Source organism: Opisthocomus hoazin, chromosome 10 (assembly GCF_030867145.1).
Source record: "Opisthocomus hoazin isolate bOpiHoa1 chromosome 10, bOpiHoa1.hap1, whole genome shotgun sequence".
Classification (NCBI taxonomy): domain Eukaryota; kingdom Metazoa; phylum Chordata; class Aves; order Opisthocomiformes; family Opisthocomidae; genus Opisthocomus; species Opisthocomus hoazin.
The window spans coordinates 31,900,461-31,921,831 of NC_134423.1; the positions used below are offsets into that span (position 1 = coordinate 31,900,461).

A 21,371-nucleotide genomic window follows, 5' to 3' on the forward strand; every position below is an offset into this window, starting at 1 on the left:
GCATGATGACCAGAGCCCGATGACCAGAGCCCGATGACCAGAGCCCGATGACCAGAGCCCGATGACCAAAGCATGATGACCAGAGCCCGATGACCAAAGCGTGATGACCAAAGCCCGATGACCAAAGCGTGATGACCAGAGCCCGATGACCAAAGCGTGATGACCAGAGCCCAATGACCAGAGCCCGATGACCAGAGCCCGATGACCAGAGCCCGATGACCAGAGCCTCTGCTCTTCCCAAAAGGCAGGGCCGGCCATTCTACGGGAGCATCACCCTGGAGCACAGCCCCTGATGGTTTTCCAGCACGGAACGCTCCCCTCCTGCAAGCTCTCCAGCAGCGCCCATCCCCGCAGGGCTGGAGGACACCAAGATCCGATGCTTTATCCTCAGCGATCTCCAAGTTCCACGGCGAGCAGATGCGTCCACGCTGCGTAATGTCCCTCCCGGGAGCGGCAGCAGCCCCAGAAGATGGCCAGGGTCTCGTGGGCACCCGGGGTCCACGCAGCAACGCTCCAGCCCGGGGACACCAATGGAGGTCCCAGCAGCCAAGGCAGCCCCACCACGAGCGAGCGCAGCAGAAAACGGCTGGTTTCTTCCTTTGAAGCTGCCACCAAATACATCCATCCAACGGCTCGGCGAGCTGGGGGGGTCCCAGCCCCCCTGCAGCGGCCCCACTCCAGTAGAAACGAACGCCAAGACACAACATCCCACTGCGGCCCGAGGTAACGTTTAGAGGTGTTTTTTCTCCCTGTTGGCAGGCAGGAACCGGTGAGCAGAATCCATGTGGGAAGTCTCCTCGCCGGGCAGCTCCGGGTTGAAGCCTCGTCCCTCTGGCCGGCGTCGGAGCTGGGCTGCCCGCGGCTCCACGGGGCAGCGAAGATGGCACCTCGGGGCTGCAGAGCTCCATCCCAGCGCCGTGCCCCAGCCGCGTCGCTCCCGTGGCACGATGACAACGAGCCCAGCGCACGTCCCCGCTGCAGGCGAGGGATCCCCAGGCTCCGCTCGCAGCTCCCCACGTCCCGTCCGGCTCCGTCGCTCCGCCGCGCTCGCACGTGATGGCCCAAGGAGAGGCCGATGCACGTCCCTCCTGTGCAGCGCTTGGGAATCACGTCCTGGAGGCTCCATGGAGGGGGACAAAACCCACCTGGGGCTCCATGGAGTGGGATAAAACCCACCTGGGGCTCCATGGACAGGAATCAAACCTGCCCGGGGCTCCACGGAGAGGGATCAAACCCACCTGGGGCTCCATGGAGTGGGATAAAACCCGCCTGGAGCTCCACGGAGGGGGATCAAACCCACCCGGGGCTCCATGGACAGGGATCAAACCCGCCTGGGGCTCCACGGAGGGGGACCAAACCCGCCCAGGGCTCCATGAAAGGGGGATCAAACCCATCTGGGGCACCACGGAGGGGGATTAAACCCACCTGGGGCTCCACGGAGGGGGATCAAACACACATGGGGCTCCACGGAGAGGGATCAAACCCACCCAGGGCTCCATGGACAGGGATCAAACCCACCCGGGGCTCCACGGACAGGGATCAAACCCGCCTGGGGCTCCACGGACAGGGATCAAACCCGCCTGGGGCTCCACGGAGAGGGATCAAACCCACCTGGGGCTCCACGGAGAGGGATCAAACCCGCATGGGGCTCCACGGAGAGGGATCAAACCCACCCGGGGCTCCATGGAAGGGGGATCAAACCCGTCTGGGGCACCATGGAGGGGGATCAAACCCACCTGGGGCTCCATGGAAGGGGAATCAAACCCGACTGTGGCTCCACGGAGAGGGATCAAACCCGCCCAGGGATCCACGCAGAGGGATCAAACCCGCCCAGGGATCCACGGAGGGGGATCAAACCCACACGGGGCTCCATGGAGAGGGATCAAACCCGCCTGGGGCTCCACGGAAGGGGGATCAAACCCACCCGGGGCTCCATGGAAGGGGGATCAAACCCATCTGGGGCTCCATGGAAGGGGGTCAAACCCACGCGGGGCTCCACGGAGAGGGATCAAACCCGACTGTGGCTCCACGGAGAGGGATCAAACCCATCTGGGGCTCCACGGAGGGGGATCAAACCCGCATGGGGCTCCACGGAGAGGGATCAAACCCATCTGGAGCTCCACGGAGGGGGATCAAACCCGCCTGGGGCTCCACGGAGGGGGATCAAACCCATCTGGGGCTCCACAGAGGGGGATCAAACCCGCCTGGGGCTCCACAGAGGGGGATCAAACCCACCCAGGGCTCCATGGACGGGGATCAAACCTGCCCGGGGCTCCATGGACAGGGATCAAACCCGCCTGGGGCTCCACGGAGAGGGATCAAACCTGCCTGGGGCTCCACGGAGGGGGATCAAACCCACATGGGGCTCCAGGAAGGGGGATCAAACCCACCCAGGGCTCCACGGCATGGAGGGACGCAGCGCAGCTCAGCAACGCCGCTCGCTTGGCGTCTTCCCCGCTGCAAAGCCCGCCTGCCCTCCCCTGGCCCTTCTTCCCCTCCCTGAAACAGGTTGTTTTTGGAAAACACATCGGGTGGAGGTTTCTTGCAACAGCCTGGGGAAGGGCAGGCTGCAGCATGGCTCTTTGGCCACCTTTACCACCCAAAACCCAAGCCTGGACCCGCAGCCAGCCCCCCGGGTGGGTGCTCGCCCGGGAGCGGGACCGGAGCCGAGCACGCAGCGCCGTACGTGCGAGGGCTTGGGGCAGAACCTCCCGCTCCCTCCCCAGCGTGCCCACGCCGAAGGGCAAGCCCGGACCCATCCGGGACGCTGCGCTGAGGCCGCTCCTCCGCTGGCAGGAGCCCAGCCCGGCCCAACGTCCCTGCCTGCAGCGGGACCGGGCAGGCGAAGGCGCCGCGATCCCAGCCCCGGGTGACAACGGGGACATCGGCATCGCCCCAGGTCCGGGCCAGGAGCCGGTCAGCGAGGAGATGTTTTCCTTCTGGAATCCCTCGGCATGTGCCAGGCAAATATGGTGGAGATATGAAGAGGTTACAATTTACGAGAAAGGCTGGCAAGGAATATCTCGTACGTAGAGTGTTTTTAATTGGATTATGTACATCATGCTTCATGCCTTTGTTAACCGATTTAATGGTTCACCACTTAAGTTCACCACTTGCGTTAAATTTAGTAAAGTAGTCTAATCATTTCCAGAGCTATAACCAAATCAAGGGCTCAATTTCACAGAAGCCTGAAGCAGAGGAACTGTGAGACAATGGCCTAGATGCATAAAATTAACAGTTCTTGACCTCAAAAGGGGCAAAAAAAAAAGAGTGGGGGGAGTTTAATGATCCGGTGTGGTTTTTTTCCGCGTGTCGATTCTGTTTGCAGCACCTGCACCAAGATGCTGGTGTTTGTAAACAGAGTCACCCCCTCCTGCTGCCAGGCACGGCAGGGGACAGCGGAGCCGCCTGTCCCCCCCACGCCGGTGGCCCTCCCCGCGGGACGCGGGTGCAGGTCCGTGCACGCCGTGGCACGCTGCCCTCTTCCACTCCAGAAGAACAAACACTCGCAAGAGATCTGCCCCACGTGAGCGACCCTACAATAACAAACCCCTGCGCACGCACAAAGGGGAGAAAATCTGTTTTCGGGGTGGGGGGAAGCCCCAAACCCCTCCGGGTTTCACATCTCGGGGGGCACCAGCGCAGGTGCAGCAGCCACCGAGCAGCCTGGACCCGCCACCCAAACAGCTCCGCATCTGCCCGGGGTGTGTGGCACATCTTGGAGAGGAGCTCTGCCCCCCTGACAGCCACCAACGTGCCGGGCATCGCTGGCACCCCCCTGACAGCCACCAACGCCCAGGGCATCACTGGTACCCCACATACCAGCCACCAACGTGCCAGGTATTGCTGGCACCCCCCATACCAGCCACCAACATGCCGGAGATCACTGGCACCCCCCTCGCCAGCCACCAATGAGCCAGGCATCACTCATAGCCCCCTGACAGCCACCAACGCACCAGGCATCGCTGGTATCCCCCATACCAGCCACCAACGCCCAGGGCATCGCTGGCACCCCCCCTGACAGCCACCAATGAGTCGGGCATCACTCGCAGCCCCCCCAACAGCCACCAACACGCCGGGCATCGCTGGCACCCCCCTGACAGCCACCAATGAGTGGGGCATCACTCATAGCCCCCTGACAGCCACCAACACACCGGGCATGGCTGGCACCCCCCTGACAGCCACCAATGAGCCAGGCATCACTCATAGCCCCCCGACAGCCACCAATGTCCAGGGCATCACTTGCAGCCCCCTCACAAGCTACCAACATGCCAGGCATCGCTGGCACCCCCTCATCAGCCACCAATGAGCCGGGCATCACTCACAGCCCCCCCGACAGCCACCAATGAGATGGGCATCACTCGCAGCCCCCTGACAGCCACCAACACGCTGGGCATGGCTGGCACCCCCCTGACAGCCACCAATGAGTGGGGCATCACTCGCAGCCCCCTGACAGCCACCAACGTCCAGGGCATCACTTGCAGCCCCCTTACAAGCTACCAACATGCTGGGCATCGCTGGCACCCCCCTGACAGCCACCAACACACCGGGCATGGCTGGCACCCCCCTGACAGCCACCAATGTGCCGGGCATCACTGGCACCCCCCTGCCAGCCACCAACACGCCGGGCATGGCTGGCACCCCCCTGACAGCCACCAATGAGTCAGGCATCGCTGGCCCCCCCCTGACAGCCACCAACGCCCAGGGCATCGCTGGCACCCCCCCTGCCAGCCACCACCGAGTCAGGCATCGCTGGCCCCCCCCTGACAGCCACCAATGAGTCAGGCATCACTGGCACCCCCCGACAGCCACCAACGAGTCAGGCATCGCTGGCACCCCCCTGACAGCCACCAAGACGCCGGGCATGGCTGGCACCCCCCTGCCAGCAGCCCCCCCAGTCCCAGCCGAGGAGACGCTCCCCACCGCCCGTCCCACCCGGACGGGCTCCGCGCTCCCCCCGTGCCCAGAGCTCCCGCCGCCTGGCAGCTCGTCAGGCAGCGCCATTAAATGGCTGCTTAATGACGGGATGACGCTCGCTCTGATCCGAGGAAGCAATTACCTTGGAGATGGGGGTCACCGGCCCCGCTCGTTTACCTTAATTGAATTCCAATATCTGCCTGGGCTCCCGGCCGCGACTCGCTCATCAGAGCCGTGCAGCCCCCCCAGCTCGCGTCCCGGTGCGGGGGCCAGGCAGCTGCACGGTGCTGCCCGCCAAGCCAGCAGGATCGGGCCCCACCGCCGCGCTGACCCCGCCGCCGCGCTGACCCCACCGCCGCCGAGAGCCGCAGCAGCCCAGAGCGCGACTCCGCACTCGGCGCTACCCATCAAACCAGAAAACCGGACGTACGGGCAAGTTAAACACAGAGATTCACGAGGATCCTCGCAGCTTAAGAAAGAAGAGCACGTAGTTATTTAAAAAAAAAAGTTAAAAATCAGCATTTTCTGGAAAACAAGCACCGAAACGCGGCGGGGCTCCGGGGCCGCTGTCCCAGGGCGGAGGGAGCTCCGACAGCGAGGTTTGCTGCAGGACCGCGGCCATCGCATCCGTTAAAGAGACGCTAAAAATCGTTAAATCTGAAAAAAGCCACCCAAGATCTGCGCTGGGAGAGAGAGCCCGGCGAGCCGGGAGCGGGGCAGCCAGCGCGCGGGACGGCAGCTCCGGCAAAGTCACGGCACATCGCGCATCGACCGCCCGCGCAGAGGCACGCCTGGGCTCAGGGGGCTCCGGGAGGGCTGCGGGCGCCCGGCGCACGCCCAATGGGGCTGGCGGAGGCTCCCGGTGCCGCGCTGGCACCCGGGGACGGGGACTGGGCTGCTCCCCCCCCCGCCTCGTCTCGCTCCATGCCGGATTGGGGGGGTTTTGGTGGTTTTAGGGGGGCTGCGGGATGGCCGGGGGGCTGCCAGCCGCCCTTCTTTAACCCGGCCTGAGCGCAGGATTGCCTCTGGTCATGGTAAATGATAGGAATAAAAGGGGTATACACACGGTGAGAGGCAGATTGGGAAGTCCACGTACCCCGATGATAGCATTCAACTCCGTCATGGTCACTTGCTTGGCACGCTCAACAGCCTGGGCCACCTGCTGTTGGTGCTGCGGGGACAGAGGGGCACGGCCAGGTCAGCGCCGGGCGCGGGGGCACCGAGCCCAGCTCCGGCCGCCCCCGAGCCCATCACCCCCTTTTTCTATTTTTTTTATATTTTATATTTTATTTATATTTCTATTTTTAATATTTTTATATGTCTATATTTTAATCTTTTATTTATATATATTTTATATTTTTATTTTTATATTTTAATTTTTATATCTTCATATGTCTATATTTTAATCTTTTATTGATACATTTTTATATTTTTATATTCTTATATTTTTATGCCTATATATTAATCTTTTATTTATATATTTTATATTTTTAATTTTTATATTTTTATGTCTATATTTTAATATTTTATTTATATATTTTATATTTTTAATTTTTATATTTTGTTTTATATTTTTATACGTCTATATTTTAACCTTTTATTTATATATTTTTTATATTTTTATATTTTTATATTTTATTTTTTATATTTTTACATGTCTATATTTTAACCTTTTATTTATATATTTTATTTTTATATTTTTATATTTTATTTTTTATATTTTTACATGTCTATATTTTAATCTTTTATTTATATATTTTATTTTTATATTTTTATATTTTATTTTTATATTTTTATACGTCTGTATTTTAATCTTTTATTTATATATTTTTATATTTTTATATTTTATTTTTATATTTTTATACGTCTGTATTTTAATCTTTTATTTATATATTTTTATATTTTTAATTTTTATATTTTATTTTTTATATTTTTATATCTCTGTATTTTAATCTTTTATTTATATATATTTTATATTTTTAATTTTTATATTTTATTTTTTATATTTTATATTTATATAGACCCCATCTATATTCTGCTCACCAGAGCAGCAGCCCGGGCGCAGCTCCCCGCTCCGCCAAGCACAGGGCAGTGCCCCCCCCCCCGCAGCCCTTCTTGCTCCACGGGCTCGGTGCAGCCCCCCGCGGCCCAGCACAGCCCCCCGCGGGGTCTGGCTCTCCCCCACCCCCCCGAGGGTTCAGTGCAACGCGCGCGTGGGATCGGAGCCCCCATTCTATGGGGCACCCCAGAGCAGCCCCCCCCACCCCCAACACGCAGGTTTGGTGGGAGCAGGTCCGCGCCCCCCACCCCCACGGGGTCCCCTCCAAAGGGCACAGCGCTGCCTGCGCGGGGAAACCCCCCCAGAGAAGGAGCTGCCCCCACCCAGGGCATGGGAACATCCTTACCTCTTGTGACAGAAAAGGCATGATCTGGGCTAAAATGGTGTTCAGTCTTTTAGCAATTTCTGTCTGAAAAAAGAGGAAAACCCAACGGTCAGGACCGAGGAGCCTCCCGTGGCCTGCGCGAGGCTTCCCGGCAGCGACGCCGTGCACCCCCTCCCCGTCCTCTTCCCTGCATCCCCATCCCCTCCTGGGCACCCCTATCCCCTCCTGAGCATCCCTGCATCCCCATCCCTGCATCCCTGACCCCCTCAGGCATCCCCATCCCCAGGGGTATCCCCATCCCCTCCTGGGCACCCCCACACCCCCATCCCTGCATCCCCTTCCCCAGAGGCATCCCCATCCCTACATCCCTGTCACCTCCCCATGCATCCCCTTCCACGGGGGCATCCCGATCCCCTCCTGGGCACCCCCACACCCCCATCCCTGCATCCCTGTCCCCGAGGGCATCCCCATCCCTGCATCCCTGTCCAACCCCATACATCCCCTTCCCCATGGGCATCCCCATCCCCTCCTGATCATCCCCACATCCCCATCCCTGTATCCCTGTCCCCCCCTCAGGCATCCCCTTCTCCAGGGGCATCCCCATCCCCTCCTGGGCACCCCTACACCCCCATCCCTGCATCCCTGTCCCCGAGGGCATCCCCATCCCTTCAGCCCTGCCCCCAGGGGCATCCCCATCCCCTCCTGAGCATCCCTGCATCCCCATCCCTGCATCCCTGTCACCTCCTCATGCATCCCCTTCCACGGGGGCATCCCCATCCCCTCCTGGGCACCCCCACACCCCCATCCCTGCATCCCCTTCCCCAGGGGCATCCCCATCCCCTCCTGAGCACCCCCACATCCCCATCCCTGCATCCCTGTCCCCGAGGGCATCCCCATCCCTGCATCCCTGTCCCCCCCCATGCATCCCCTTCCCCAGGGGCATCCCCATCCCCTCCTGATCATCCCCACATCCCCATCCCTGCATCCCTGTCCCCCCTCAGGCATCCCCTTCCCCAGGGGCATCCCCATTCCCTCCTGGGCACCCCCACATCCCCATCCCTGCATCCCTGTCCCCAGGGGCATCCCCATCCCTGCATCCCCTTCCCCAGGGGCATCCCCATCCCTGCATCCCTGTCCTCCCCCATGCATCCCCTTCCCCAGGGGCATCCCCACCCCTGCATCCCAGTCCCGGTCCCCTCCCGGCCACGCCAGCGGGAGCGGTGCCCCCCACGAGGGGCAACGACAGCGCCTTCGTGCACGCCCCACGCTCGCCAGCGCAGGGACACGGCCCCGCTCCCCGCGCGCTCGGACACCTCGGTCCCCTTCCCATGACGGGACCGAGCACATGGAGCAGCCCCGGCAGCTTCGCGCCCGCCTGGGCTCCCCGGGCTTCGGGAAAACGGCGCCGTCTGCCCGACGGCGAGGGCTGGTGGGCGCTCGCTCCGATCTCAGCACCCTTGAGGGCTTTCCCCACCCCAGAGCGAACCCCCCACCCAGCTGGGGTTCCTTCCGCCATCCTGACACCACGCTCGGGGAATTGAACCCGTAGCCGTTTACGCCCATCAGCTCGACCACATTATTTGTGAGTTAAACGAGAAACCGGCGCCGTCAGGCTGTGGTTTCTCCAACATCTCCAATAACCCAGGATAAGGTTTTGCTCCAGGTCTCAGCTCAGCACACGCTCGGGGCGAGCCGGCAGCCCCGTGCCGGGAGGTGCCGTCCAGCCCCGCACCGCGCACCCCACGGGTGCTCCCGCTCGGCACGCGGAGCCGCCCGGCTCACAGAATCCCAGCATGGTGGGGTTGGCAGGGACCTCTGTGGGTCACCCAGCCCAACCCCCTGCCCAAGCAGGGTCACCCAGAGCAGGCTGCACAGCACCGCGGCCAGGCGGGGCTGGAATATCTCCAGAGAAGGAGACTCCACAGCCTCCCTGGGCAGCCTGGGCCAGGGCTCCGGCACCCTCAGAGGGAAGAAGTTCTTCCTCGGGTTCAGCTGGAGCTTCCTCTGCTTCAGTTTGTGCCCGTTGCCCCTTGTCCTGTCACTGGGCACCACTGGAAAGAGTCTGGCCCCGTCCTCCTGACCCCCACCCTGCAGATATTTAGAGGCATTTCGAAGGTCCCCTCTCAGCCTTCTCCTCTCCAGGCTGAACAAGCCCAGCTCCCTCAGCCTCTCCTCGCCGCTGCCCGGCTCCCCGGAGTTAACGCCGACGGCCCCGCCAGCCCGGGCAGCTGTTGAAACAGCTTTGGGGCCAACTCAAACACGGCCCGAGCAGCCGCGAGGATCCAGCGCCGCAACAACGCCGGAGCCGAGCCCTGGCACGGAATCAGACGCCCAGAAATTCCTTCCGACAGCCCCGAGCAGCTCGTTATCAATAACGAGCGATGAACCGGGTCCCGCTCCGGCCTCCCCGCTGGCGAGGTGCCTCCTTCCCCCAGCGGCCACCCCCGGCTTGGAGACCCCCCGGGTGCTCCCTCCATCGCTCCGAGAGCCCCCCGGGTGCTGCCCCCATCGCTCCGAGAGCCCCCCGGGTGCACCCCCCATCACTCAGAGACCCCCCGGGTGCTCCCCTCATCGCTCCGAGACCCCTCCAGGTGCTCCCCCCATCACTCAGAGAGCCCCTGGGTGCTGCCCCCATCGCTCCAAGAGTCCCCAGGTGCTCCCCCCATCACTGCCTCCACCCCCGGTCCCACTGCTTGGCCCCAGGGGGGTCTCCAGGATGCGCCCCACAGCAGCTCCGATTTTCAACCCCACCCCAGTGGGGTGCCGACCCGGAGAGGGGCTCTCAGCTCCACCTGCTCTCAAAAACCGCAAGAAAAAAAAAACCCAAATCTCATAGTTTGGGGGAAAATAAAAAACCCTGCAGACGCTCGACCCTTGCTCTGAGGCACGGGGCTGGGGCACGCTGGCATTGCCACACGACCAACCTGAGGTCAGAGCACAACCCCCACGCCCCAGGACTACCCCGATGCCCCCAGCCCTGCGAGGGAACCCCCCCCCAGAGACCCCCAGAGCTCAGGGACTCGCTGCACGGGGTCCCCACGAGCCCACCCGCTCGCTGCTCCCGCAGCCCCTGCGCGCGGGCATCGCCCCTTTCGCCTTCAAAGCCGCGGGGATATTTCTGGCCCCCCGTCTTTTCCGAAAGCGCCCCGGTGACCGCGTTACACCGGACGCTTTTCTTAGCCCTTCCAGAGGGCAGGGGAACGCGCTGGGCCCAGGCAGCTGGAAGCGGCCACGGTTCGGTCTCGGGTCCCTCAGCTCCAGCCGCACGCGCGCCGCAGCCGCCGGGATTACCCCGGACCCGGAGGGGAGGACGCGGGGCTCGCCGGACGGCTGCCACCGGCACCGGACCCCCCGCCCGGGGGAAAGGGCTGGGGCCAGCGCCAGCCTTCACAGCCCCAACGCGCGCCCATCGCCCACGAACCGGGGCCGTGGGCGAGAAACGGCGCAGCCGCAGTGCCGCCGGCAAAGCCGTGCCGCCGACAGCCACCCCGCCGCTCGGCGATAGGTAAACCTCGTTAAAGGCCTTCTTGGCACTGACACATCGATTGGATTATATATAAACTGCAGCTTCATGAAATATTTATTCCTTCAGACGAAGCCTGTTGGATTGCGGAGGCGACCAGCCCTCGGCAGACCGTTCCTCCGGCACGGCCGCGGCTCCCGCGAGCTCCTTCTTGCCAGGCCCCCCGACAAGTTCCAGAAGAAACATGGATCCTTCTTCGAGGTGGAAACGGCGGGGCCAGCGCGAGCAGTCCCCGGGGCCGCGTGTCGTCGGGGTGTAAGGGCAGCAACGCGGCGTCCCCGCGAGCCACCCCCGTGCGGGGGGGAGGGCAGGGGCTGGGCTCTCCCTGGGCACCAACACGGTCCGACCCGTCACCTCCACGCTCCACAGAATCCCAGAATCCCAGCATGGTGGGGGTTGGAAGGGACCTCTGTGGGTCACCCAGTCCAGCCCCCTGCCCAAGCAGGGTCACCCAGAGCAGGCTGCACAGGACCTTGTCCAGGCGGGGCTGGAATATCTCCAGAGAAGGAGACTCCACAGCCTCCCTGGGCAGCCTGGGCCAGGGCTCCGTCACCCTCAGAGGGAAGAAGTTCTTCCTCGGGTTCAGCTGGAGCTTCCTCTGCTTCAGTTTGTGCCCGTTGCCCCTTGTCCTCTTAAAACCATTGTCCCTTGTCCTGTCACAGCAGGCCCTGCTAAAAAGTTTGTCCCCATCTTTCTTACAAGCCCCCTTTAAGCACTGGAAGGCCGCAATAAGGTCTCCCCGGAGCCTTCTCTTCTCCAGGCTCGACAGCCCCAACTCTCTCAGCCTTTCTCCATGGAAGAGGTGCTCACGGCATCGTTATCTGCAGGTACCACCACCACTGCAGATGCTACTGTCACATACTACCGGTACTTCGCATGTCACGTTTCCTAAATTCAATCCAACTCCACCCAAAATTCCAACCCAGATTGGAAGCAAAAACTTCAAGCTCTGCAAAAAGAGAGAGAGACTTCCCACGTGGGCTTCAGCGAGCAAGACGACGTTGGGTGTCCAAAATACTGCGTTTACAACCGGGAGGTTTCCTGTCAACACGAGACTCAACCATCTTTAAATATTTGTTCACTTCAAGTTTTCCCACTCCCCGCCGTATTAAACTCGAGCTGTCCCCACTAAAAGTTTAATCGGGAGCGAAAGGGGATCCCGCGGCGCGCCGGGAACAGGGGAGGGTTTCACGCCCGACGCCTTCCCCGTCACAGGGCTCATTCCGAGCCCCCCGCGCCGCTCCTGCCAAGAAAAACCTCCGTTCCCGGCCGCGGGTTGCCATGGCAATGCCAGCCTCCGCATCCCCTCCCAGCCCTGCATCTGCGCTGGACCACGGCGACGCGAGTGGTGGGTGAGGGATGGGACGGGGGGGGCTGCACAGGGCACCCCGGGACAGGCACCCACCGCGCCGGCACCCACGGGAGCACCTCCCGGCAGCGGGATGCCGACGGCAGCTCCGCACCCCTCGTTAAAAAGCGCACGGAGTCAGGAGAACCTGAAATCCCGACTGACCCCCCTCGCCCCCCACCAGGAATCCGACCTGCTGCCAGACAAGGAACACCCGGGGTGATGTTTCACGAGCAGGGAGGGATCGGGGAAAACATTTGCACCGGCCGTAAATCACGAGACGGAGCGCTGGGCCGCAGGCTGCCAGTCCTGTCACCCGCTCTCAAGATGGCCAGCGCGGCCACTGGCACCCAAAGCACTTCGGGGCACGGGGAGCCGAGCAGGGACCGCGGCGGCATGGTGTTAAATAGCTGGCTCGCCCCACCAGCCCCGGCCTCTCGTCTTTACACCTGGACACGGCAGAGGGAAGCTTAAAAATAACTCTGCCAGCCGTCGGCCGCGGGACGCGCAGAGCGGGCAGAGAGGAGCAACCTTACAGAGCGGGAAGGGCACGCAGAGCCCCAGCCCTGAAGCAGGGTTGGACTGGGTGACCCACAGAGGTCCCTTCCAACCCCTACCATTCTGTGATTCTGTAAGGGGTGCCCGCACCCTGGCACGGTCACAGAATCACAGAATGGTAGGGGTTGGAAGGGACCTCTGTGGGTCATCTAGTCCAACCCTCCTGCCGAAGCAGGGTCACCTACAGTAGGCTGCACAGGACCTTGTCCAGGCGGGTCTTGAATATCTCCAGAGAAGGAGACTCCACAACCTCCCTGGGCAGCCTGGGCCAGGGCTCCGTCACCCTCAGAGGGAAGAAGTTCTTCCTCGGGTTCAGCTGGAGCTTCCTGTGCCTCAGTTTGTGCCCGTTGCCCCTTGTCCTGTCACTGGGCACCACTGAAAAGAGCTTGGCCCCATCCTCCTGACACCCACCCTGCAGATATTTGTAGGCATTTATAAGGTCCCCTCGCAGCCTTCTCTTCTTCAGGCTGAACAAGTCCCCGCAGGCACTGCTCGGAGCATGAGATGCTCGCTGTGCCCAAACACGTCAGCCCTGGCCTCAGGTGAGTGGGCAAATGGGAGCTGCAGGGTGCCCCAGCCCCATGGCTACCCCGCGGGTCGCAGCCCCCGGCTGACCCCAGCACCCTCGGGCAGGACCCCAGGGCGCAGGACTGGACCTGAACCCCTGTGCGGCTCCCAGTGCTCGGGAGCCTTCGGGGCCAGGCGTGCTCAGGGGATGGAGGGTGCTCGCAGAAACCGACCCCGAAGCCGCCGGGCTGCAGGGAGCACCCCTGGCCCCCTCAAACACCCCACACCCCACAGAGCATCCGTGGGCTTGAAGCGAGTGACACCAACACACCGGACCAAGCCACCTCAGATGCAGTCTCGGAACAGGTTTTGGGACCAAACTCCACCCTGCCCTCGCTTCTCGGTTGAAACGGCGGGATGCCGGCCTGGGGGCAAGGGGCTGAACGCACGGCATCGCTCCGCAGACCCTGCTTCAGCAGGGGGGTTGGACTAGATGACCCACAGAGGTCCCTTCCAACCCCTACGATTCTGTGATTCTGTGACCCTTCAACCTCTTGAAAAACACGGCGAGGCGTCACGAAGACCTTCCACCGCGAGCCTACACCCCGGGAGCGATGGGGCTGCCGCAGGCGACGGGACGCGGCGTCGGCATCACCCCACGCCTCACGCAAGGCTCCCGGGGAGCAGCACCCACCCGCCAGACCCCCCTTCTCGGCTCCAGAACCACAGCCCCCACCACCCGCACCCCAGCGACGCTTCCAAGAGGGGTCTGCCCCACCGCAGCCCCCCCCCCAAACCGCAGCCCTGGTGGCAGGGGCGGCCGGAGAGAGGCGAGGAGTAAATCACACCGCCGGCGAAGCCCCCGAAGCGTTTGTTGAAACCAGGATATTGTCTCTTTAAGGACATGAAAATCAGGCCCTTGAGCAGCGTGGTTCTCACTCCGGCGCACAATTACGGGTACTTTCAGCTGTCTACCACTATTTCAAGTGCTCTCTCCAACCAGGCTGTCAATGGCATGTTGAAAGCTATTTGTGGCTGCTATCGTTATTAGCAAAGTGGAGAGCTTCGCTGATGAGAATTAAATTCAGGGAAGGGGTGTGGAGGGGCGGGCCACAACCCCTCATTACAGAATTATCACTGGCAGAGCTCAGCGAGACCCCCAAAAGCCAGCCAGGACCCCCAAAACGCAGCCGGGACCCCTGGTGCCTCGCCAAAGCCCAGGGGAGGGAGAGGTTAAGCTGGCTGACAGCTATTCCCTTCCACCTTAGGAGACCTGAGAGTATCACACTAACAAATCGCTCGGCTTCTGAAGTATTTCGCAAATTATTACCTGGCACTCCTCGCTAACGAGCACGACAGAGTATATTGTGTTCTTGGAATATTCTAGAAAAAAAAAAAAAGCGTGCCTCTCTTCCCTGGAAGTGTCAGGAGGGTTTAGGTTTGTTCCGAGCGTGAAGTGTTCAAGCACGAAAACAAGAAGTGCTTATGTGGAGAGTTCTCAGCCGTAAAAAAAGAAAAAATATCAGCACAAAGGTTCTCCCCTCTGAGGTGTCCTGTTTCCCCACGCAAAATCAGCTTTTCTTGCGGAATCGTTCTTCACCCCGGCTGCATTCGGCGATTATCTACAGGCTTCTGAACAAAAACAATGCCGAAACAACGGCGGAACAAAAGTTTCTTTTGCAAAAATCAATTAACCTTCAAAAATAAAATTAAAAAAAAAAAAATATAAAGAGAGCTTCGCTCAGGTTCAGGAAGCAAACTCCCCGCCAGCCCCAGGTCTGGGCCAGCCGAGCCCGGCTCCGACCGATGGCGGGAGCCACTCGCCGCGTTCTGCGCAACGAAGAGGGGAGTCACTTCCTAAATATTTCCCTGCATATGGAGCTGTTTACCAAGCTGCATTTTTTTTCTTAACAAGAAACAAAACGAGAAGAAAGCAAAGGGAAAAAAACCACCACCCCACACGCGGCCACATATGCAGACGCTTAATATTCAGCGCAGAAGAGATAATCTGCTCTGTAAGCCCCGAGACAGACAATCCCCCTTCGCTCGGAGATGAAGTACCCATCGCTGTTTGTCTCCGGCAGATGTAATCACCAGCAGTCAAGTCTGGAGGGCAGGACACCGCATGAATAATTCAGGCACTCCAGCCTACTCGATCCCGCTCGGATAAACACGAGTCAACCGCTAAACAGGTCAGCCGACCAACTCGTTTGCTCGGGACCAGCCGCGGGCAGGACCGCAGCAGGACCATGGGCAGGACCGTGGGCACCTTTCGGGGTGATGCCGCAGCCCGGACGGACGGACGAGGGGCAAAGCCTCCCCAGGCACCCAACTCTCCCAGCCCTCCGCTCCGTGCGCGTCGCTGACGGTTGAAGAACCGGATGGCTTCACCTCCCCGAGCATCCCCGTCCGCGCAGCGTGCGGCACCGGGAACGGATGCTCAGCGCGGGGCGGAATCACCCAGCGAGGATTTCTCCGCCGAGCTGCGAGGCGGCGAAGCTCCCGGCGAGGCACGGTGACCACGCGGGGCCTCCCCGCGCTGCCAACGGGTGACCGGCCGCCCTGCCGAACCGGCCCCACGGATGCAGCTTGGGGGTCCGCTGCCGCCCTCCGAAACCATCCCGGAGCCGCACGCCGCAGCAGTGGAGCGCTCCACATCCACGCGCCGACGGAGCCGGAGCCCGCGCCGCGCTCTCACCCCCCCCAGCCTCGACGCTCACCCCGCAGCGGGTGCTAAACCTCCCGGATCCGTTTCCGGCTGCAACCACGCGCCGGTGGGAAACGGTGGTCGCTTCCAGAGCTTCGGTCAAGGCAAACAGCTCGGTTTCTTGCCGTGCCATCTCAGCCTCTCCGCGTTGGCGAGAGGGCATTCCCGCTCCCGAGCGTGGCCCACGCCAACGCCCGCGCCGCTCCGATCCCTCGAGCGTTCCCGAAGTGGCCGCAGGGTCCGAGTCCCTCCGGACACATGGAAAACGGGGACGGGGTCCTCGCCGGAGGCCAGCCCAGGCCTGAGCAGGAATTCCACCCGCAGGGGCATCTCCGGCCACGCCAAGGCGGACCCCGCGGCTTCCTCGCGCAGCCCCTGCTCGCCCTGGGCACGGGGACCCCCAGTCCCACGCAGCCCCCCGGGCAGCGCCGCTTCCATCCAGGCACAAACAACCAGAGAAGAAGAAGTCGGGATTATCCGCGTGGAAGAGGGTATTTTTAAGAAACGGAGGACTAAGCAGTAATTCTTTTCGCTGCCCTGTGACTGCGCAGCAGAACGCTGAGGGGACGCGCGCGAAGGAGGAGGGAGGCAGAGCCACAGACGCGCTGCTCTGAGTGTCACCAGTCGGCGAACGACACTTTCGGACTTTGGAGGGCGATGCTGCCGTCAGGCAAAGCCACTCCGGGAGCCGAACGGGGCCGATTCGCGAAGTTGATGTCAACTTCCATCTGCCTGAAGTTCTTAATGAGAACTGCTTCTAAAACCAGTAAGCAGCAGCAGCACAAATAAGCAGGTCTAATCTCAATAATAACTTTATTCCTTTAAGTTTTACCATCATGTGCCCAGCCTTTAGGCTCTTTAGCTATAATCTTATCAAGGTAGCACACCACATTCTGCCACGGCCTTCTACATTTTTCCTCCAGGCAAGTCACATCTTAGAGAAGACTGGAGGGGGGGGGGAGCACCAAACATTGCCTCATTTTCCAGATGCAAAGACGGATCCGTGACATTAAGCAACACACCACAAGATCTCGGCACCCCTGACGATAATTCCCTCCTAAGCCTCACGCGACAGCACGGCGGGTATCAGGGCTACGACCTTAGAAACAGCCACGCTGCCCCAACAACAAACCCGGCGGCAAACGCGGGAGATAACCGTGTTTTCCGAGCGCTGGGAACGCGCTATTCCAGGTGCCGACCTCCCGGCGGGGAAGGCAAAGCTGCTTTCCCCTCTTCTCACCAACGCGCTTCTCGAAAGCCACGCTTCTCCCGAAATCCAGGCAGCAAACCCCCCCCCCTGCCCCGCCATCACCCCGCAGCCCCCACCGGGAGCCACGGCCCCGACCCCGGCGCTTCTTCCCCATTCCGTGCTGTCAGGGCCTATTTTATCCCAGGCTGAGGAAAGGGCAAGGGGAGATCGATCAACCCCCATTCCCCCCCCCCAGATCACTCACCTGTTTGTGCATCTCGATATTCAAACCATACGACATCTCGTAGTACTGGGAAATAACGAGAGGGGGGGAAAAGCCAATTAGAACGTGAATTAATTTCTCAGCAGGTATTTGCATCAGGTCATTCCCAGCCAGCATCCCCGGTCCAAACTGCGCTGAAAGCACCCGCGGCCGAGGAAGCGACAGCCGGTACCGAGCGGCTGTCCCCGGGGTTCAGCCGGGAGGGGACACTCCTTGTCACTCCTCTTTCCTCCTCCTCCTCCTCGGCTACTCCGAACAACAAAGCGGCGCGGAGCCCGGTGACAGACGCCTGCCCAGCCCTGGCAGAACAGGTACAGCCCGCAGCCCGGCCAAAATCCCAGTGCCTCACTGGGAGGGTGCGTTTACACCCTCCCCCCCCCCGCCTCCAGGGCCCGGCGCTGCTACCGGGAGCGCGGGGATGGCCCCGGCGCCCTCCTCCCCGCTGGGAACTGGGGGGGCTGGGTCCGGCTGAACCCCGGACCCCCCCCAAAGGGACCCCCCCCGCTGCGAATTTCGCCCGAAAGAGCCTTCTGCGGGCAACAGGGGAGCCCCCGCTCCCCCGGGACCCCCCCTCCTCCCCCGGCCCTTCCCGGGGGCAGCCGCCCCTCCTTCCCCCCCCCTCGGGGCCGCTGCTCCCGTCCCCCCTGGGGCTGCGGGGGCCGGCAGGGGGGGGGTTAACGGGGAACTTCCAGTCCTCCCATTCCCCTCCCTGCCCGAGGCGAGGTGCCGGGGTCCCTGCCCCGTCCCGCGGGGGGGGGGTCCCGCATATCCCCCCCCTCCCCGGCTAATCACATTCCCAGCCCGACCCGGAGTCTGATTAAAGCCTCTCACCATCACGTAATGGCGCTGCATTTCTGTCTTCTCGTTCGCCAGCTTGTCGTACTCCACTTTCAGGCTGGGGAGGGGGGTGCAGAGCAGGGGGGTGAGACCCCGAGGCGGGGAGGGCAGGGGAAGGGGGGGGGGGCGGTACCCGCAGCCCTGCCCCGGGCCCCCATCCCCCCCCCAGTCTCACCTGTGGTACTGGGCTTGCAGGAACTGGAACTCGTCCTTGATCCGGTCGCAGGACTCGGCCACGGTGAATTTGAAGCCCGGCTGGCCCGGCTGGTGCGGAGCCTGCGGGGAGAGGGCTCAGCGCCGGGCACCGGGGGGGGGAGGTACAGCAGGGTCGGGGGGGGGGGGGGGTCCGGGACTCACCGGGTGCCGGCCCTGGGGGTACATGGCAGGGCTGGGGCGCGGTCACTGGAGCCAGCTGCTGCCCGCCGGGCTGGGAGCGCTCCGGGAGAGGCCGAGGACTGGAACAAAGAGACGAGAGGAAAGTCCGGGCGGGGGGCGGAGGAGGGCGGGCGGGGGGGGGGGGGGGGGTGAAAAGGGGGGGGGGGGGGTGAGGGCCCGGCCCGGCTCCCTGCGCAACACCCCCCCCCCCCGCCAAGCACCGCACCGGAGCCCAGCCCGGTACCGACCCCCCCCCCTCCACCACCACACACCGGCCTGGCTCCGCGCTCCGCCTTTCGGGAAGGAAAAAAAAAACGCAAAAAAAATCACCCCCTCGCGAAAAAAAATATGATAATAAAAATAATAAAAATAGAAAAAGAAGCGCCGCCGCCGCCCCCCCTCCCCCCCAAGGGGAAGGAGGATCCCGCGGGATTCCTGCCGCCAGCAGAAGGGGAAGCCAAGCCAGGAACTAACGCCGGAGCACGACGGCCATGGAGGAGAGGAGAGAGGAGAGAGGAGGAGGAGGAGGAGGAGGAGGGGGGGGGAAGGCCGTACACATCCGACTTCCCGGGCGCCGCGGGCATGCGGAGCGGGAGGCAGCGCTGCCTCCGCCCCCGGGGCTCAGCGCCCGCCGGCCGGGCCCTCCGCCGCTCCGCACGCCATGGGGGGGCCGGGGGGCTCGGTCCGGGCGGGGGGGTCCGAGGGGCCGGCGCGGAGGGAGCGGCCGGAGCACGCGGTCCGGTCCCCGCCGCCGCCGGGGCGAAACGGGGAGGGGGGGGTGGGAGGGACAACGGCCGGGCGGCCCCCTCCGCCGCCGGCCAATGGGGAGCGGGGGAGCCCACGTGGGGCGGGGAGGGGAGAGGGCGCTGATTGGGAGGCCGGCGGAGGCGACGTCACAATGCCCCGCTTGTGTCTGGAGCGAGCGGGGCGGTGGCGGGGGGGCCACGCCCAGCGCTTGGCCACGCCCACTCGGTTCTTCCCTCCCACCCCCCCGCGGAGCTGGGACCCCGCTCCCCCCGGTGCTGGGGGGGGGGGGGGCACGGGACCGGCCCCTCCCGCTCCCCCCCCCCTTAACGCTGATGTCACGTGCTCCCGCCGCGCGGGGGGGGACACCGCGCCCGGGAAAGGGGGGACAAGAGAACACCCCCCCCACTCTGAGGGGCGGGGGGGGGGGGGGGGGGCACCAACCCCGCGGGTGGGCCCGTCCGGCGCGCTCGCGCGCGGGGCTCCGCGGCACAAAATGGCTCCCTTTCCCCTGACGTCACGCGGAGCCTCCCCGCCCCACGTGGGGGCCCTCCGGCCTAAACCCCGCCCCCTCCCCCTCTCCCAATCAACGAGCGGCCTCTCCGCCTCGTCCTCCGACGCCATTGGCCGGGCCGCGGCGGCGCGCGGGGGGGCGGGGTGCCGCTGTCAATCAAAGCCACGCGGGGCCGCCGCGCTGACAAACCCCGCCGCGCCCCGCTGGCCAATCCCGCCCGGCCGTGGCGGCTTAATTAGCGCGCCCGCCCCGCCCCCCCCGCCGCCCAGCCGCCCGACGCCAGAAAAAACGGGAGAAAAAATAAAAAACCCCAAACCGGCCCCAAAAAGCCCCCCCCGCGCGGGGGGCACTGTGTGTTTGTGTGTGTGTGTGTGTGTCCTCCCCTCCCCCCCCCGCGGGTGGGGCCGGGGGGCGGGGCCCCGCCGCTAATTAGCCGCTGTGCCGGCCGGTGACGCGCCGAGACGCGTCAGGGCCGCGGCCGCTGCTCATTGGGCGGCGCGGAGCCGGCCCCGCCCTGCCCCCACGTGGGGACGGGAGGACGCGGCGGGAGAGGCGCGAAACCCGGCGTGGAGCCGGAGCCGGAGCCACCCCCCCCTTCCCCGCTCCCATGGGGGGCACCGGGGGGGGGGCACCACCCCCCTGCCCCGGCGACCGCTGCTCCTCTTCCTCGCCATGCCGCTCTCCCCCATCACGCTGCTCTTCCTCGTCATGCTGCTCCTCTTCACCACGCCGCTCTTCCTCGCCATGCTCCTCTTCCTCAGCACGCTGCTCCTCTTTGCCAGGCCACTCTTCCTCACCGTGCTGCTCTTCCTCGCCACACTGCTCTTCACCGTGGTCTTCTTCCTCGCCACACCGCTCTTCCTAGCCACACTGCTCCTCTTCACCATGCCACTCTTCCTCACCATGCTCTTCTTCCTCACCACACCATTCTTCCTCACCACACTGCTCCTCTTCCTCGCCACACTGCTCCTCTTCCTCACCATGCTCCTCTTCCTCGCCACACTGCTTTTCTTCGCCATGCAACTCTTCCTTGTTGCGCCACTCTTCCTCACCTTACTGCTCCTCTTCACCATGCTCATCTTCCTCATCACACTGCTCTTCACCATGCTCTTCTTCCTCGCCACACCGCTCTTCCTCACCACATTGCTCCTCTTCACTGTGCTCCTCTTCCTCACCATGCTCCTATTCCTCGCCATGTCACCCTTCCTTGCCATGCCACTCTTCCTTACCACACTGCTCCTCTTCCTCGCCACACTGCTCCTCTTCACCATGGTGCTCTTCCTCACCATGCTCCTCTTCCTCGCCACACTGCTTTTCTTCGCCATGCAACTCTTTTTCGCTGCACCGCTCTTCCTCACCACGCTGCTCCTCTTCACCATGCTCCTCTCCCTCACCATACCGCTCTTGCTCGCCACACTGTTCCTCTTCACCATGCTCCTCTTCCTCACCATGCTCCTCTTCCTCACCACCCTGCTCTTCCTTGCC

General features: G+C 62.6%; 1 protein-coding gene across 7 annotated transcripts in view; it reads right to left on the reverse strand.

Annotated features, from left to right (window-relative positions):
- TLE3 (TLE family member 3, transcriptional corepressor) overlaps positions 1–19,323 on the reverse strand; it is a 33,713-nt gene extending 14,390 nt beyond the window's left edge. For 4 of the 7 annotated variants that reach the window (XM_075431434.1, XM_075431432.1, XM_075431433.1 and 1 more), the window contains exons 1-7: positions 19,184–19,323; positions 18,611–18,708; positions 18,429–18,529; positions 18,248–18,311; positions 17,399–17,443; positions 7,323–7,385; positions 6,014–6,088 (exon numbers count right to left, since the gene is read on the reverse strand). In XM_075431434.1, the coding sequence (XP_075287549.1) occupies positions 6,014–6,088; positions 7,323–7,385; positions 17,399–17,443; positions 18,248–18,311; positions 18,429–18,529; positions 18,611–18,634 (372 nt within the window). In that variant the 5' untranslated portion in view covers positions 18,635–18,708; positions 19,184–19,323. Of the gene's footprint in view, positions 1–5,983; positions 6,089–7,322; positions 7,386–17,398; positions 17,444–18,247; positions 18,312–18,428; positions 18,530–18,610; positions 18,709–19,183 lie in introns of all 7 variants that reach the window. The other 3 variants (XM_075431429.1, XM_075431430.1, XM_075431428.1) reach the window with 1 other exon arrangement.
- Positions 19,324–21,371: the final 2,048 nt, after the last annotated feature.